This window comes from Carcharodon carcharias, chromosome 3, assembly GCF_017639515.1.
Source record: "Carcharodon carcharias isolate sCarCar2 chromosome 3, sCarCar2.pri, whole genome shotgun sequence".
Classification (NCBI taxonomy): Eukaryota; Metazoa; Chordata; class Chondrichthyes; order Lamniformes; family Lamnidae; genus Carcharodon; species Carcharodon carcharias.
In genome coordinates this window covers 54,499,898-54,519,689 of record NC_054469.1, presented here as the reverse complement: position 1 = coordinate 54,519,689, position 19,792 = coordinate 54,499,898, and the positions used below count along the sequence as shown (strand labels likewise).

At 40.9% G+C, this 19,792-nt stretch overlaps 1 protein-coding gene across 7 annotated transcripts in view; it reads left to right on the top strand.

Moving 5' to 3' along the window:
- Positions 1–19,792, top strand: part of acbd5a (acyl-CoA binding domain containing 5a) — a 113,801-nt gene that overhangs the window by 74,355 nt on the left and 19,654 nt on the right. For 6 of the 7 annotated variants that reach the window (XM_041184692.1, XM_041184687.1, XM_041184690.1 and 3 more), the window contains 3 exons: positions 2,418–2,535; positions 2,737–2,769; positions 9,508–9,630. In XM_041184692.1, the coding sequence (XP_041040626.1) occupies positions 2,418–2,535; positions 2,737–2,769; positions 9,508–9,630 (274 nt within the window). The remainder of the gene's footprint in view (positions 1–2,417; positions 2,536–2,736; positions 2,770–9,507; positions 9,631–19,792) is intronic. The other variant, XM_041184688.1, reaches the window with a different exon arrangement.

The following is a 19,792-nucleotide window of genomic DNA, read 5'->3' as shown; positions in this document are numbered from 1 at the left end:
TCCAGGAAGGCCCCATTTGGTTGGAAATTGAAAATGCGAGTCCTTTGTGCAAAAAGGGAGGGTGACAGAAAGCAGGAAACTGCAGACCAGTTAGCTTAACATCTGTCATAAGGAAAATGTTAGAAGCTATTATTATAAATGTTCTAGCAGGGCACTTCAAAAACATCAGGGTAATCAGGCAAAGTTTTGTGAAAGGGAAATCATGTTTAACCAATTTATTTGAATTATTTGAAGAAGTAACGTGCTGTGGATAAAGGGGAACCGGTGGATGTACTGTACTTAGATTTTCAGAAACCATTTGATAAGCTGCTACTCAAAGGTTATTGCGAAAAATAAAAGCTCATGGTGTAGCAAGTAACCTATTGGCATGGGTAGAATATTGGCTAGCTAATAGGAAACCGAGTAGGCATAAATGGGTCTTTTTTCAGTTGGCAAGATGTAACGAGTGGTGTGCCACACAGCGATCAGCGCGAGGGCCTCAACTTTTTGCAATTTATGTAAAATGACTAGGATGAAGAGACTGACAGTATCGTTGCTAAATTTGGTGATGACACAAAGGTCAGTAAGTAAGATGTGAAGAGGATACAAGGATGCTACAAAGGGATATAGATAGGCTAGGTGAGTGGTCAAAGGTCTGGCAAATGGAGTATATTGTGGGAAATGTGAAATTGTCAATTTTGGCAGGAAAAATAAAAAAGAAACCATATTATCTAAGAGGTTGCAGTGGGTAAGAGATTGCAGAGCTCTGAGATGCAGGGGGATCTAGGTGCCCTAGTGCATGAATTTCATAAGGTTAGTATGCATGTACAGCAAGTAATTAGGAAAGCTAAAAGAATGTTCTCGTTCATTACGAGGGGAATTGAATACATGTAGGGAGGTTCTGATTCAGTTATATAGGGCATTGGTGAGACCACATCTGGAGTACTGTGTACAGGATTGGTCTCTTTATTTAAGGAAGGAGATAAATGCATTTGAAGCAGTTCAGAAAAGGTTTGCTAGACTAATACCTGGAGTGGGCGGGTTGTCTTATGTGGAAAGGTTAGACAGGCTAGGCATGTGTACACTGGAGTTTACAAGAGTAAGACGTGATTTGATTAAAAACTTAAGATCCTGAGGGGTCTTGACAGGGTGGAGGTGAAGAGAATGTTTCCTCTTTTGGTAAAATCTAGAACTAGGGGTCATTTTTTAAAAATAAGGGTTTGCCCATTTAAGAACGAGATGGAGAATTTTTTTCTGAGGGTCATGAATTTTTGAATTCAAAAGGAGGTGAAAGCAGAGTCTTTGAACGTTTTTAAGGCAGAGATAGATTCTTGATAAGCAAAGGGGTGAAAGGGTAGGTGGGAATGTGGAGTTGAAGTTACGATCAGATCAGCCATGATCTTATTAAATAGTGCAGTAGGCTTGAGGGGCTGAATGGCCTACTCCTGCAGCTAATTCATATGTTCTTATGTTTACTGATGGCTGTGTACCCAAAGACCACCTGTACAACAAACTGGCCATTGGTTCCTGACCTGCTGGTCATCCATACCTTTGCTGCAAGGGCCCCTACAAGCGAGATGTGAAGATGGTGGACATTGACAAAGGCAGGACAAAGATAGTCACTTACTGCTGTGACCTCCTGGAGGCAGACTGTCTGGAAGGGCATTGGAAGAGGCAAGGCAAAATGGAAAGCTCAGCTGGCCAAAAAGAGAGCTTAGAGAAAACAGAAGCCAGCGAATCGTGCACCTTCTTAGCGCATTGCCTTCATCTGTAGCAAAGGTGGCAGAGACTGCCATGTCAGAGCAGGGCTCTTGAGCCACACCAGATGGTATTAAACAGAGTTGACCATCAAGGCACAAAGGATTGTCTAATGAGATAGAATGCTGCCAGAGAGAGAGAGAGACTGAAAGGTTAAACCAAACAGTATAAAAGCCTTCAAATTTTTTACTTCTAAAGGATACGAGATGGTTAATTTTAAAGTGGGGTGATTTATAGAATATTTCAACAATCATGGTTAGTTACTAGGATTAATTCTTCTTTAGACACTGTTGTAACATCTATGGATTATAGAATTTGAATGAATATGATTATTTCTAGAATTGTGCAGCAATTGATGAAAGATGATGTAAATTTACAGAAAAAAGTTCATATTCAAAGATGTGCATTGGCACCTGCTGTTCCCTCCCTTGGTACATGCTTGATTTCAACCATGTTATTTGGGAGGGCCCAAATAGAAGCTGTGTTGATATGTACAGGTTGCATTGGTAGGAATAGGACACATTTTATGCTTTTTTTTTGCAATTCCAGATGTTTCAAACTGGTTGGTGAATGGAATTTTCCAGCCCGCATTCAGACTGTTCTTTTTCAAGCATGGAACAGAGCTCACTTCCATGTTGCTGAATGGTAACATTATGAATTATCTGCTTTTCACATTATAGATCCTTGAGTCCATGCCAATGACTGAGGAGGTAGAGGAGCTGCTTCGTGTTCTTGGACCGTTCTATGAACTTGTTGATGACAAAAAGAAACCAATATCGCCTTATGCAATCTCAGCAGGTTAGACCTTTCAGAAAGTTATATAACACTTCCATGATTTTGTTTAATTTTTTGAACTCTTTGTTTATATTAATCATATTAACTGAAAGTAGTTAATGTTCTGCTTTAAAAAAAAATCACTACATTATCATTTGTTTGAAACATGCTTAAATAATAAGTGTCCTGCTATTCTACTTTCTGCATCCTGCGTTGACTGTGCAGGCCGATTGGAGAAAGTGGTTAAATCACTTGAAGGTAAGGAACCATTTTTGTTAAGCATTACTACTATTGTGGTAGAATGCTTTTTACTTTAGCTTTTAATGTTGAAAGTATTTGCTGAGACTTGAATGATTACTGAAAAATAATGCACTGAAGGCATCATCCACAAGTCAAGCCACCATCACATCTGAGAGGGCCGTTAATGTATTGGATGAGTATTTTATTTATATCAAAAGAGTTGATTTTATGCATGAGGCTCAGTTTTTTTCTAAAAGTTAAGGAAATTGGATTATTTTGTGAAAAGCTTTCATTTGGTAAAGAGTTGATCCTGGAGTGAAGTGGTTGTGTCAATATGAAGTTGAGGCTGGCTGATGTGGACAAAAAAATGTTACTTTTTTTTGGCTACAGTAGCAATCTTCAGTAAATGGATATTAAGACTAATTGCAGAAAACAACAACTAATTGTTCTAAATTGAATCAAGATTTAAAACCCAAAAGAAATGCATTTTACTCGTTTTTATTCGTTCAGCCCAATTAGCAATAAACTCCCAACAAATTTGCAATAGATCTTAGGAGTTTAAGCTGTAGTTTGTGTGGCAACATTTTTTTAAAGAAAGTTTCATAAACAGACTGCTACAAAAATTGACATTTGTAATTCAAATTTAAACTGTGGCAACAATGTTAAATCTGCTTTAAGCTGAAAAGAGTTGACTTCTCAACTGCTTAAGTGTCAGCTGCCTTAAAGATATTTTTATGACTATAGCCTTAGTCTTGGATCTGAGATCCTGGTCCTCAAATACTCTCTTCCTCAGTAGGCCCAAAGACTGAGCCAGCAAATTGGAGGTGATGATAAATTTTGACATAAATGTCTGCGTTTGTCAAGAGGAGGCTCCCAAGATAATGAATGGCAAATGGTCTACGTTTTCCAGGATCTTGCCCTCCATCATAATCAATGGGCAGAGATATTGCGCTGTGGGACCTGGTTGGAAGAGAACCTTTAATTTTCTGGGTGTTCAGTGAAAGGCCCATCTCCTCGTATGCTTTGGAGGAGTTAACAATCACCTAGAGTTCAGATTCTGAGTAATGTTTTGAGTACACACAAGCATCAGCTGCATACTGGAGTTCAATGCCCATGTTTGTGGGTATTTTGCTGAAGGTGAGATACAATATTGTATAACAGAGTTGGTCCAATGATACAGCCTCATTTGACCTCAGTCTTCACTGAGAATAGGGCCTATGGTGGTTCTGTTGGTAAGGATCATGGCCTTGATGTCATTGTGGAGTAGGCAGAGGATGGCGACAAATTTTTGAGGGCAGCCAAATTTTGGGAGGATACTCTATCAGCCTTCCTGGTTGACAGAATCGAAGGCTTTCATGAAATCTAAAATGATCGCGTACAACAGCTGGTGCAGCTCCTTGCACTTTTCTTTAATTTGCTGCATGACGAAGACTATGTTTGTGGTGCCTCTTGATGGATGAAAACTGTACTGTGACCCTGGAAGGAGTTCTTTGGCCACTGGTTGGGAGGGGTTGAGGAGGATCCTTGCATGATCTTCCCTGTGACAGACAGCAGGACGATTCTTCTGTAGTTACTGCAATCAGACTTGTCTCCCTTCTTGAATATAGTCATGTTCACATTGTCCCTGAGTTCCTCCAGCATGCACTCCTTTTCCCAGATGAGGGATATGAGGTTGTCCAACTGTGATGGGAGTGTACCTCTGTGTTTCAGAATATTGACTGGGATTCCACCTGCTCCAGAAGCTTTATTGTTTTACAGCTATTGAATAGCTTTCTCAACTTCGCTTCAGATAGGGTGGCACGTGGCTGAGTCAGATGGGGTATTGAGGAATAGAGCCGAGCATGTTTTAGTCAAAGACAGAGTCTCAGTAAACTGGGGAGTTCTTCAAAATGTGTTCTCTCATAAACAGTGACTGTTTTTTAACAATGATGAGCTCCCCTCCATCCTTCATTCTCTGCTAGGTGCTTGGGCTGTAGATTGTCTCGGCAGTGCTGGAGAATTCGCACGTCATTGATGTCTGCAAGTTGTTGGATCTCCCATGCTCTTTCTACCCACCATTTGTTTCTTATGTCGTGGATTTTATGTTGTATCGTTGCCTTCAGATACCTGTGGGACAGCTGCTTTTCTTTTGAGATGTTCCAGTCTGTGAAAGCTTTGCATTATTGCTTAATTATGTCCTCCACCACTTGGTTGTTTTTGTCAAATCGGTTGTGTTGTTTCCTGGTAAAGAAATCTTCACAGGTGCTTGTTATGATGAACATTAGGCTCGGTCATGTACTATGGTCACACTATGCAGCTCCTGGTGGCTGTAGGTTGAGATGTTGGCAATGAGGCTGACCCAGAAGGGCTGCCTTGGTGGGATCTTTGAGACCTTCAATATTAATTTTCTTGCAGCATTGCTTCTGTTGCCTCTGTTAATTAGGGACCAGGCTGACGGAGATGGAAAAGAGTATTTGAGGACCAGGATCTCAAGCTCAAGATTAATGTAATGGTTTACTGGGCAGCTGTGAACCCTGCGCTCCTATATACTTCTCAGATTTGGACAATCTGCAAAAGGCACCTCAAAGCACTGGAGAAGTACTACCTGTGGTGCATTTGAAAGATCCCCAAATCTTGTGGTAAGTAAGGCACTCCAACAACAGTGTCCTTTCCCAAGCCAAGATGCCCAATATCGAGGTGCTAATCATTCAAACCTAGATCCCCTAGATGGGACATGTCATTTGTATGTCTGACACCAAACTCCTGAAGCAACTGCTCTACTCAGAACTCCATCACGGCAAGAGACTTCCAGGGGGACAGCAGAAACGCTTTGAGATGTCCTCAATGCAACCCTGAAGAGGTCAAACATCCTGCTAACTCATGCGAGTCCCTGGCTTGTGACCAACCAAAATAAAGGTTCATTTGTGAGAACAGCGAACACATTGAGAGCCTTGGTCAGGAACACGTAGACGTGAAGTTGAAGTGTTCGAAAGAGCGCACAAACCTCCCAGCAACCTGTCCACCTGATCCTCCAAGCATCATCTACCCAACATGTGGCAGAGTCTGCAGATTGTGCATTGGATTTATGAATTGGATTTTTGAACCCATTGAATCAGAATGGAAGCAAGTAATCTTCAATCATGTGGGACTGTCTAAGAAGAGAAGAAGAATTTTAATTTTAATTTAGATCCATTGGCAATAATTTGCTTAGTTACAGTAAAGTTTTAAAGTTGCTGTACAATAAAAATGGGATAAGACATCTGAGTATAAAGTCCTATCTGATTTTAAAGGTCTGTTAATCTCATCTTTAATTCATTAACTTTTCCATAATTACTTGAAAAATAAATTAAAATTACAGTTTACTTGCATAATCTACAAGCCATAGAAGGACACTCTAGGGGCTTGATTTTCATCCCCCACTAAGAATGAAGTTGCGTGGGGGTTAAATGCACTGCCGCAAGCCTGCATGCCGGTTCCCGATCCATCTGGTTGCTGGGTCATTTTCTTGGAGGTAGGATGGGGAGGGTTAGCAGGCAGATAGCGGATTATCTGACTAAGGTCTTTCTCAGGCCAACTGGGGTTTTCTAGTTGGCCTCCCAGGTTCCCAGAGGTGGTAGGGGCTAGCTTAGCTGCTTGGTGGTGGCCACCTGATGGCAGACTGGAGGGATCAGTGCTCCAGGCAGGCTTGGATCTTCAGGACTTACAACAAAATTGTGTATCGATCCCAGTTTGTAGACAATTAGTAATATTAAATTAAAACAGAAAATGCTGGAAAAACTGAGCAGGTCTGGCAGCATCTGTGGAGAGAGAAACAGAGTTAATGTTTTGAGTTCGTATTACTCTTCTTCAGATATTAAAATATAAATATATAACAGTAATTAAATTAGAACATCTCCAGCAATAATCTCTCTTCTCTCCCTCACACTTATCTCCCCACACTGTTACTCCTGGAACCCCCCAAGAATCTATCCTTTCCTCATCTACATGCTTTCCTTGGTGACATCAACTGAAGTTCCAAGGTCAGCTTCTTGATGTACAGAGGACAACCAGCCCAACATCTCAAATTTTCCTTGAGTCTCCTTACTGCCCCTGTTGCACTGCCACCTTTGTATTGTCAGACTTCTTGTCTGAAATGCAGTCCTGGATGAGCCACAATTTCTTAAAATTAAACTTGGAGAAGATCTCCAGTCACTACTATAAACACCACCACCCTTTGCACCAAATACATACCACTCCCCTGCCACTGTCCCAAGTTTAACCAGACCTTTTGCAACATTGGCACCCTAGCTGAGCTTCCAATCCCATATCCTCTCCATTTCAGTAATTTTGCCTTTCTGTTTCCCTGCCGCCTTGATGCATCTGTTGCCAAAACCCCCACCCCCACACCCATGCCTTTGTCATCTTTAGACTTGATTATTCCAATGCTCTTCCCTGGATAGCCTTCCAAAAATTTCAGTTTATTTAGATCTCTGCTGTCAGAATCCTATTCTGCAGCAACCTTTCTCAATCATCACACCTATGCTCACTGAACTTCACTGACAATTAATTCCTCAATGACTCAAATTTAAATTTTACATCCTTCCGTTCAAATCCCTTCATGGCCTTTCTCTTCTCTCTCTCTCTCTAACATTTTCCAGTCCTACAACACTGTGCTCTACGTTTCTCCAACTCTTGCCTCTTGTGAATCCACCATTTCCTTTACCCCACCATGGTTAGCTCTCCCCGAGCCATCTGGATCCAATGCTCTAGAATTCCGACTCTACGTTTCTGCATCTCCCTCCAGGAGCTGCATTAAAATAAAACACTTTTGCAGTCAGAGTCTCTTGCAGTTCACATTGTAAAACAGTTTGGGGAAGGAAGTTCTAATGTTTGCTTGGTAGTACAAAGTCTTATTGTTGCTGAAAAGAGAGATGTTGCTGAAGCCTTTCATCTTGCACAGACTGTACTCAGCCAGCCTATGCCTGCAAAATCCAAAATTAGACATCTAACAGTTAAATATGATTCTGTGACTGGGCAGCAATTGCTGAACAATCCTGAGTGCATTAATAGCTACGCTAACAACCAATTTAAGATAACCAGTTAAGCTCCTAATGTGACTCAATTATGTTTGCTAGAAATGACATACATTGATGTGTGGGGACCTGTTCTCTGCAAGTAAACAGAATATGTTCGGGCCTTGCGCCTTTTGCTTTATCCAGTAGGTTGGAGAGCCTATAGGTCCCTGTTGCCTTCCCCATGGCAATGCCTGGGCCAACCACTTGGCACCCTTTTTCTCTTGTAGTATAAATTGTTGTGATCGCTTGATATTTGGCATTCTTGCATTTGCCCTGATGAATAAAAGACCAAAAGCTTCAGCAACATGTTTTTCTTTTCAGCAATAATTCTAATGTTCTGAAATTTGCAATTAGGATATGATGCCAGTACACCAGCAGAAGTAGTAGTTGCATTATAGAGTACCCTTCATGCCCTAGGACATCTCAAAGCAATTTACAGCTGATAAAGCATTTTTAAAGTTTTGAAGTAAACTGTTGTTATGTTGGGAAATACAACAGAAAATTTGCACAGACGCAGCAATGAAGTAAAATGACTAGATCTTTTTTGGTGGTGTTTGATAAATATTAGCCAGGATACCAGGAGAAATCTCTTTTTCTTCTTCAAATAGTGCTGTGGGATCTTTTATGTCCACCTGGGAGAGCAGACATGGCCTTGATTTTAACATTGTATCCAACAATGCGACACTCCTTCACTACTGCGTTGAACTGTCAGACTTGGTGTTAGTCCAGGAGTGGGGCTTGAATCTATAACCTTGTAACTCGGGCAAAAGCCAGTGACGATTAATAGAATTCCAGAAAACTTGAACTAATTAAGTGGATAACCAAAGGAATGGAAGATGGTATTTACTGTAGATAAATGGGGGACGATCTTCTGGTCGGGGCCCGCTTGCTGACGCATAAGATGACGTCAGGCAGAACTCCACATCACTTTCATTTTCAGGTCAGTGGGGGAGCAGCCGAATCAGCTGTGCGCCTATTGTGGCCATTTAAAAATGGACCTGCCCGTCCAACCTTAGGGTTTGCGGCAGGCCGGGAGCCCTGGTGAGCTTAAGAAAAAACTTGAAATCTCATCCCTGGGCGGGATGAGGTTTCATGATTGTTTTTAAATATTTAATAAAGATTTCAGTAAAAGTGATGGACATGTCCCAACTCATGTGACAGTGTCAGGGAAATTTTGATATCATTTCTTTAACGTTTTTAAATTTGGGGCCAATCTCCCGAGGCAGCACTTAGCTTCAGGGAGATCAGTGCGCTCTTTCGCGCCCATGCGTGAAAGAGCGCATTCCCGGCTGAGGGAACCCGCCCGCCCACACAGGGAATGCATGGTGCTTCCTGTCAGACATCAGGATGCCCTAATTGGCCCGCCCAGGTAGAGAGGTGCACCTGCCTGCCCGCTCCTGCACATCTCTCCCCCCCCCCCCCACCCCCCCGGTGGGAGGAAAATTTTTCCCATGCAGCGGTTCAAGAAGGCAGTTCACCACCACCTTCTCGAGAACAATTAGGGATGGGCAATAAATGCCGGCCTAGCCAGCAATGCCCATATCTCGTTAATGGAGAAAAAAAGATAATTGTTAGATGATGCCAAATATGCAGTTTGGTCCAATTTGTTTAACCTTTTGAATATGAAGAAAGAATGATTTTTATGAGATGAATGACCATTTCTCATTCCAAACTTGGAATATGTGGCTGATATTCGAACAACTTTTCTTTTTTAAATGCCCAGATCTTGGCAATGTTTTCAGCTCCCCAAATAACTGTAAAAAAATGAATGGAAAAGTTGAAGGCAATGATAGTGGTGCAGAATCTGAACAGGCAGACGATGATATAACAGATGAAGATGATACAGGTAAATATGGTAAATTTTCTGATTAGTTTTCTTAATCATCTCAACATTGTATAATGACATCAAAATCTGAAATATATTGTTGTAAAATGCATGAATTATTTCACAATTTTAAAAAATATGGGGACTGAATTTCATATTTAGTCATTTGTAGTATAGAACTTGAGTATTGCTGAAAAAAGTGACGCGTTTAAGCTTTTTGTTTTGCACTCATCAGGACACTTCACAAGAATACCAATATAAGGGGGAAAACAACAATTTATACTGTATGTGAAGAGTGTGTTGATTGGCTGGCAAGTGGACTCTGTAGAGGGATTGCTATGGTGAATGCACCAGTGATGGTGACTGACAGTTAACTGCCAAGCCAGTGTGATGCTAGGCATGTAAGCCGTACATATCAAAGAGTGGTAGATCATATCAAACAGCATGTCCCAGCCGCTGTTTACAACAGGCAAGGTACACACTGTACTAAATTAGCCTGTGCTTGCAAAGCTCAAAACACAGTGTCCAACATTAGATGTGATTCCATGATTAGACAACATTTGCTAAATAATCCTCAGTGTACTAAGAATTATGCTGACAACCAATTTAAGATTGTTAGTCAAGCTCTCAGTGTGGCACATTTGCATGTACTGGAAACTACATGTATCAATACACAGGGCTCTGTTCTTTGGAGACAGAAAGATCATGTACACACATGGTACCTATTTCAGCTAAACAAAATAAGTAACAACCGTTGTTGACTCATCTCTCAGGGCTTGATATAACCGATGAGGGTCAAGCTGCCTGGTTTAAATTTCAAACAATGCTTGGCAGTTAACTGTCAATCACCATCAGTGGTGCATTCTCCATGGCAATGCTTCTACCGTTTGGAGTCCACTTGCCAACCAATCAGCACTCTCTTCACATACAGTATAAAGCATTGTTTTCCTCTTGCTTTGGTATTCTTGCAAAGTGTCCTGATGAGTGAAAACTTTGGCGTGTCTCTTTTTCAGCAATACTCAATCTCATATTTCCTATTGGATAAACTTGTCCTAGTTTACAACATGACCTCTTCCAGCATTTAGAAGCTCTAGATCAGTGTGCAAGTTGAAAGTACTACTAAGAATTTGCTGCGTGATCTGCGACTTGCTTGGAAACTTGTCCAGAAGATTGGGCTATTATGTAATACTAAAATGTGATACAAACTGTTCATAACCAGCTGATTTGTGCATTGGGTTTCATCTGTTTGAAGCAACTGTCCTGTCTTAATTTTTTGCCATTCCAGCTTACAGGTTTATACTTGCTCACATCAGCTGTGGTGTAAACTGTGACGTACCAGAAGGATTAGCTATGCATGGTTACTTTACCGCTATGGCTGGTTATCCCAGTATGCTACAACTGTCCTGACAGCTGATTCTAGCAACCAATTATAGTTCTGAAGTGAAAATGTGAAGTGCAGAATGGAGTTCTACAGAATATTAGTTACCTACAACAGCTAGTTAAAGTAGCAGTGATGTCTGTTTCATAAGCAGTTGATTTACAATTGAACTTTATCAGTGGAGCTTGTGATTTGTAATTTTTGTCCAAGGTAACTGATTTTTCTATTTTACCTAGTTTGCATTTAAACAATCCATTCAATGATACTTCTTTTCATTTAATGATGTCCTTCCATCAATTGTACTTGATCCTCTTGCCAACCTCATCTATGAGTTCAGTACTTCACAGCAGGGAATTTTACCCTGCTTACTGTTGTGGCTAAATGATAACTAAGGATTGCCTAAGTTTTTCCCCTCTTGATGACATCACCTTTTTTTACTAAATGGAAATGAAGCCATTGGATGTAGTTGATGCAGGAACTACGAGCTTGCAGTGAAGTTACTTTAACGGGAAAAAATGGAATGGCTTAGTTAAGCGAACATAGTTCTCTGACTAAAGCAATAAGAAACAGCTGAAAGGGATCACTGGTAAATAAATGGAAAAGCAAGTAATATGATGGAGTAGTTCAGATCTGATTTTTAAAACTAGTGGAATTCCCCAGGATGTATTAAAAAAATACATAAATCTTCCAATTCAATTTTTTAAGAGGTGTTGAGCATGCTAATTTTTTTCGCTCATAGAAATGACAGAGTCAAAAGTACAAGTAGTAAGGATGATTCTCGTTAACTTTGCTTCTCCATAAACCAAAAGCAAATTACACTACCTCCCATATATTGTATAGGAACACAGACAGAGCATTCAGCTCCTTGTAACTGTTCTACCATTCACTTAGATAATGACTGTTCTTTACCTCACTTCTATTTACTTACCTTTTTATTCTGTATCCTTGATACCATGATCCAACCACAGACAGAGCATCCAGCCGCTTGTAACTGTTCTACCATTCACTTAGATAATGACTGCTCTTACCTTTTTATTCTGTATCCTTGATACCATGATCAAACCAAAGTCTATCAGTGTCAATCTTGTAAATTTTAATTGGCCCAGCATCCACAGCCTTTCTAGAACATGAGTTCAAGATTTCCACTGCGCTTTGTTTGAATGACTGCCTCCTCATTTCACTCCTAAATGTCCTGGCTCCAACTTTAAGATTATGCCTTCTTGTACTGGTTCCCCTACCAGAGGAAATAGTTTCTCTGCATCTACGCTATTGAATCCCTTTATCAATTTAAACTAGCTCAATGAGGTTAATTCCTCAATCTGCTAAACTCAAAGTAATGCAAGCCAAGTTTATGCAATCTATTCTCTTTACGCCCTGGTATCATTCCGGTAAGTTTATGCTATGCCCTGTTCAAGGCCAATTTATATTTTTTCGGAGATTTAGTGCTGTACTAAGTGGACTACTTCTGTTGGGGGTCTGACCAGACTATATAAGTGAAGCATAATTTCCTCAATTTTGAATTTCATTCATTTTGCAATAAAAACCAGAGAGAGCTTCAAACTAAATAGTGGGGGGAAGGGATCATGTGAGAGGAGATGTAGTAAGACAAAGAGAAGCAACAAAGTAATTGAGCAGGGCAGCAACTTGGGTAATGAGTACCAGAGTGAGTCAGGAAGGAACAGAACATACAACCGTGTGAGCGCACTAGCAGATAAGGCTGGGGTTTGCAAAAATTGTTTTAAAAAAGAAAGAGTTTAAGGCCCTAAATCTGAATGCATGCAGTATTTGTAACAAAGGGGGTGAATTGTTAGCACAGATAGAGATAAGTATGTCTGACCTGATAGGCATCACGGAGACGTGGCTGAAAGGTGACCAGAGCTGGGACCTGAATGTTGAAGGGTATTTGGATGACAGGGAGCAAGGAAAAGGTACAGAATAGCTCTGTTAATTAAGGATGATGTTAGTTCAGTACTGAGAGATGACCTTAGCTTGAAAGAGAAAGATGTAGACTCAGTTTGGGTAGAGATTAAAAAAATAGGAAAGGTAAGAGGTCACTTCTGGGAGCAGTTATATGCCCCCTAATAGTGGTTGCACTGTAGGACAGAAAATACAGGAAGAAACAAATGAGGTGTGTAAGAAAAGAACGACAATAAATATGGGTGACTTTAATCTAAATGTAGATTGGGCAAATCAAATTGGCAAAGTTAGCCTGGAAAATTAGTTCATAGAATTTTTTTGGGACAGTTTCTTAGAGCAGTATGTCCCAGAGCCAACATAGACCTGGTAATGTGCAATGAGCCAGGGTTAATCAATAACTTCATGTTAAAGGAGCCTCTAGGTTATAGCGATCACAACATGATAGAATTTCATGTTCAGTTTGAAAGGGAGAAGTGTGAGTCCATGACTAGTGTTTTAAACCTAAATAAGGGTAACTATGATGATATGAAGGCAGAGTTTGCAAAGTTGAACTGGGAAACTAGCTGCATCCTTATTTAGCCACAGATGAAGTTAGGATAGTGTTAAATTGAAAGAAACACTGTACAAATCTGCAAAGATTAGTGGTAGGTCAGAGAATTGGACAGATTTTAAGAACCAGCAAAGAATGACTAAAAAGATAATAAAGAGGCAGAAAGAAGAGTATGAGAGAACCTAGCTAGTAATATAAAAACAGATAATGAGAGTTTCTGCAAGTATTTGAATAGGAAAAGAGTAACTAAAGCTAGCATTGTTTCTCTAAAGAGTGAGTCTGAGGAATTGATAATGGAAAATAAATAAATGGCGGAGGCATTGAATAGGTATTTTGTGTCCATCTTCATGATAGAAGGCATAGAAAATTTCCCAAAGATAATTGATAATCAAGAGGTGATGGGGAGGGATGAACTTAAAACAATCACCAGTACTAGGAAATCTATTAGACCTAAAGGCTAATAAGTCCTCAAGACCAGATGGCCTGCATCCTCGGGTAATACAAGACCTGGCGGTGTAGATAATAGATGCATTGGTTATAATCTTCCAAAATTCCTTTGATTCTGGAATGGTCCAAGTGGATTGGAAAATAGCTAATGCGGCCCTTTTATTCAAGAAAGGAGGAGGCATGAAGTTGGAAAATACAGGCCAACAGTCTTCAGCTGCATCATCAATGACCTTCCCTCGATCATAAGGTTAGAAGTGGGAATGTTCGCTGAAGATTGAACAATCTAAAGCCCCATTCATGACTCCTCAGACACTGAAGCAGTCCGTGCCCATATGCAGCAAGACCTGGACAACATTCGGACATGGGCTGATAAGTGGCAAGTAACATTCGTGCCACACAAGTGCCAGACAATTACATCTCCAACAAGAGAGAACCCAACCATCTCACCTTGAAATTCAATGACATTACCATCACTGAATTCCTGCACCATCAACATCCTGGGCATTACCATTGACCAGAAAATGAACTGGACTAGCCATATAAATACTGTGACTACAAGAGCAGGTCAGAGGCTAGGAATTTTGCAGCGTAACTCACCTCCTGACTCCCAAAGCTTGTCCACCATCTACAAGGCACAAGTCAGGAGTGTGATCAAATACCCTCCACAAAAGTAGCTTGATACCATCCAGGACAAAGCAACCCGCTTGATTGGTACCCCATCCACCACCTTCAACATCCACTCCCTTCTTCACCGATGCACAGTAGCAGCAATTTGTACCACCTACAAGATGCACTACAGCAACTCACCATGGCTCCTTCAATAGCACTTTCCAAACCTGCAACCTCTACCACCTAGAAGGACAAGGGTGGCAAATACATGGGAATATCACCACCTGCAAGTTCACCTCTAAGTCGCACACCATCCTGACTTGGAACTGCATCACCATTCCTCCACTGTCACTTGATCAAAATAGTGGAACTCCTTCCCTGACAGCATTGTGGGTGTACCTACACCACATGGACTCCATATTGCAACATATAAGATTCTTAAGGGGCTTGACAGACTAGATTCTGAGAGGTGGTTTCCCCTTATGGGAGAGTCTAGGACCAGAGGGCATAATCTCAGAGCAAGGGGTCGCCCATTTGTTATGAGACAGCCTTCCGGAAGAGCTAAGTTATTTAAAAATCCCAGAGGGAAACTTTACATAAGCTAAATTTTAAGTGGTATGTTTGAGAGCCAACTCTAAATTCAGGAATAAGACCCACCAGTTCTCAAGAGGTTTTTTATTAAACTAAGTGAAACATTTTATTAAATTACACAAGTTAAATATATACACATAGCTACAAATCACTGCTATCATAACTTTTAACAAATTCCCAATCTAATCTTCATTAAGGCAACAGCAACCCATAGATTTTACCAGACGCCAGGCAAAGCATTTTCACCTTATGAGTTCAAAATGAAGTTCCTTTCACTTTGGTTCCTGTGGAGACATTGTAGGCTTGCATTGCCCTTGCTCTGCACACACACAACTGCTGAAGTTTCACCTAGCACAGTTCATTGAATGTAAATTCTCATTGTATCACCAGCCTCTTTGAACTCCACCTCTCTAACAATAAAACCACTTTCATAGTACCAATTTTATTAGTAATATAAACATATTGCTTGGTCTCAGCTAGGTAGGTGCCAGAATTCACCCCACTTCTTGAATGCTCTATTCAAAAAAATCCAAATGCACCCCATCTCTCTTACATATCAAAACTAGTACACATCAAAGCACCCAGACAAGCTGACTTTAATCTAATTAAGACATACCCACAAACTAAACCTCTATTTTAAAAGAAAAATATTTTCCAATAATATTATATACATTAATAGTTTCATGACACATTTAAGACCGAGATGAGGAGGATCTGAGGATAGTGAATCTGTGGAATTCTCTACTGTAGGGGGCTGTAGAGGCTGGGTCGTTAAGTATATTCTAGGCTGAGATAGACAGATTTTTAATCGGCAAAGGAATCGAGGGTTATGGGGAAAAGGCAGGAAAGTGTAGTTGAGGATTATCAGATCAGCCATGATCTCATTGAATGACCTATGTCTGCTCCTAAATCTTATGATCTTACTGCAGTGGTTCAAGAAAGCAGCTCTGCATGACCTTCTCGAGGGCAATTATAGATGGGCAGCAAAAAACATTGGCCTAGCCAGCGATGCCCATGTCCTAAGACAGAATAAAAGGGCCAGTTTGCCTAACATCTGTCATAGGCAACGTGCTAGAATCCATTATTAAGGAAGTTATAGCTGGATATTTAGAAAATCAGTATGACCAGGAGAGCCAATATGGCTTTACGCAAGGGAAATTGTGCTTAAATAACCTATTAGTTTTTTGACAAAGTGACATTCAAGATGGACAAAGGAGAACCATTAGATGTGTATTTGGATTTCTGAAAGTCATTTGATCAGGTGCCACATCAAAAATTACTACACAAGATGCAATCACATGGTGTAGGGGTTAACATATTAGCATCGATAAAAGATTGATTAACTAATAGGAAGTAGAGAGTAGGGATAAATGGGTCTTTTTCGGATTGACAAGTTGTAACTAGTGGAGTGCCACAGGGATCAGTGCTGTAGCCTCATCTATTTACAATCTGTACCAATGATTTGGACAAAGGGACCAAATTTGCTGATGACACCAAGGTAGGTAGGAAAATAAGTTGTCAGGAAGAGGTAGAGGGTCTGCAAAAGGATATAGTCAGGTTAATTGAGTAAGCAAAATTTGGCAGATGGAATATAACGTGAGTAAATGTGAACTTCTCCACTGTGGCAGGAAGAATAGAAAAGCAGTATATTATTAAAATGGAGAAAAATTGCAAAACTTGGTAGTACAGAAGGATCTGGGTTCCTGATGCATGAATCACAAAAAGTTAGAATGCAGGTATAGCAAGTGATTAGGAAGGCAAGTGGAGTGTTGGCATTCATTGCAAGAGGAATGGAATATAAAAATAAGGAAGCTTTACTGCAGCTCTACAGGGCCTTAGTGAGACACATCTGGAGTACTATGTACAGTTTTGTTCTCCTTATTTGTAAAAAGATGTAACTGCTTTGGAAGCAGTTCAGAGAAAGTTCACGACTCATTTCTGGGATGAAGGTCTTATCTTATGAAGAAAGGCTGAACAGGTTGGGCCTTTTTTGAGTTTAGAAGAATGAAAGGTGATTTTATTGAAACCTATAATATCTTGAGGGGACTTGATAGGGTGGATGTTTCCTCTTGTGGAGGAGACTAAAACTGGGAACACACTTGAAGAATAAGAGGTCTACCTTTTAAGACAGAGATAAGAATTTTTTTTCTCTGCAGGTCAACAGATTGTGGAATTTTTTTCCCCACAAAGTAGTGGAGGCTGGATCTTTAATTTTATTCAAGGCTGAGTTAGATTTTTGATGGATAAGGGAGCCGAGGGTTATGGGGGGGCAGACAGGAAAATGGAGCTGAGACCATACCAGGTCAGGTGTGATCTTATTGAATGGTGGAGCAGGCCCGAAGGGCCAAATGGCCAACTGCTGCTCCTAAGTCCTATGTTCCTATTTGATTAGCTTTTATAATTTCTTTTTATACCAGTACACTAGATTTTTATTAATTTGTGAACAAGGGAACCTAAATCCCTTTGCTCCACTACAGCTCCTAGTCTGTCGTCATTTAAGATTACCTCTCATTCTCTCATCCCCTCTGTTGAACTCTATCTGGCATATCTGGAATGAGTTTTCCTCATTCAGTCTGTGTCTGTTTGTAACTCACTGTTCTCATCCACACAATGTACTGTGCTCTGCTAACTTAGCCATCTGCATATCTGAATAGCATACTCTCTCCCACCCTTTATCCCAAGTCAAAAATGTATATTATATGATATATATATATATAATATAGTAAAATGCTGAGGCCACAGCAACGTATCTTCAAGGAACACCACGTGTCACATCTCACTAATCAGACAATATTCTTTTTATTGTTATTCTCTTCTCCTACCGCCCGACTTGTTACCAATCTTTGACACAAAGTTACTTCCAATTATGTGTACTTTTAATTTGCTAATAATTTCTTGGATGGAACCTTAAGTGTTTCCTGGAAATCTTAGTCCCTTCTCCATTAACCATGTTAGTGACCTTCTCAAAACATTCAACTACATTCATCAGGTATGACCAAACCATCATAAATTCATGCTGATCCATTAACACTTGTCGAAGTATTGTCTCACTGGGATAGATATTATGGGCTACCCATGGGTGGGAAAGCAGGTGACTGGACTGTAAAATAGGGTGCCATGCCCACCACCAGTCTGCTTGCCCCTACCCTGCTGCGATTTTATGAGCAGCGGGGAAGGCATCGCGTGGACTGCTGCCCATTGCCCACTTTAAGGACTTCAGTTGGGCAATGTTCACTTAATGGCCACATCTCACTGCCGTTCAGATTTAATGGGTGACGGGAGAGGTCTATGCCCAACGCACAGCCTGACAAATTTGACCCTGAGGACTACTAGCCAATAAAGATGGGGGGGAAAGGGTTTTCCCTTTCTGGGTCCTTGATGTTAATTGGAGGCACATAAACCATGGTTTTCCCTCCCTGCGTCCACCCTCCCCTTTCCTCCGCATCACCTACCACCCTGTATCAACCTTTCTTCCCCAGCCTCCCCTGAGTCTTATCCAACATGTCCTTCCTTCCCTCACCAGGTTTCACCAACCCTGTCCTGGCAAGATCTCGGACTTGCCTTGAGGTTCGGCCTACCACTGAAAGCCTGCTCGCTGCAATACCGGCAATGGCACTGCCCTTGGTACTGCAGAGATGCTGGCCTTCGATTGGCTAGCAACTCCCCTTGAATGGGGCAAAAGTCTTGTTTCATTACAATTATAGACCTGTTGGTCAAAAAATAAAGCCCTGTTCAACACCAGCGTCACTAGCATCTTAAGTATAGCCATCTTGGGTCAGAACTCCCCTTGTTCTAATGTCATTTAACTCTGGAGTCTTGTGTCAAAGAACTCTCTCTCTGTCTTCTCAGCTTTGCTATCCCAGAAATGCAATTCATTGTTAGTAGAGTCCTTCAATTGTCAATAATTTTAAACCCTTTTAGGCAGTACACAGAATTTCAACTGAATTCTGTTTGAAAGAGATGTTCCCTGCAGCCAGCTTCTCGACCAAAAAAAAGCTCCTTCAAAACAGAACCACACACCATAATCTACTCCCCACTATAATTAACTTCTAGTTGACCCTTTTTTTATTGTTTATCTCGCAGGCAGCTTGTCACATAATCGGATACTGGAGGCAAGCTGCTTTTTATAAGAAATCATCTATCAGAGAAACCTAGTTCTTAAAGAGACCATATCCCCAACATCAGTGGTGGAGAGAGTGAATATTTGTAGAAGTGCTGCTTCTTGAGTGTTGTTGGAGCTGCACTCATCCAGGCAAATGGAGAGTATTTTATCATACTCCTGACTTGTGCCTTGTAGGTGATGGACAGGCTTTGGGGAGTCAGAGGTGAATTACTCACTGCAGGATTCCTAGCCTGTGACCTGCTCTTGTATTTATGTGGCTAGTCCAGTTCAGTTTCTGGTCAATGGTATGTTGTTAGTGGGGAATTCAGTGATGCTAATACCATTGAATGTCAAGGGATGATGGCTAGATTCTCTCTTGTTGGAGATGGTCACTGCCTGGCACTTATGTGGCATGAATGTTACTTGCCATTTGTCAGCCCAAGCCTGGATATTGTCCAGGTCTTGCTGCGTTTGGACATGACTCTTCAGAAACTGAAGCAGTTCGCGAATGGTGCTGAACATTGTCATATCAACGAACATCCCCACTTCTGACCGTATGATGGAAGGAAAGTCATTGATGAAGCAGCTG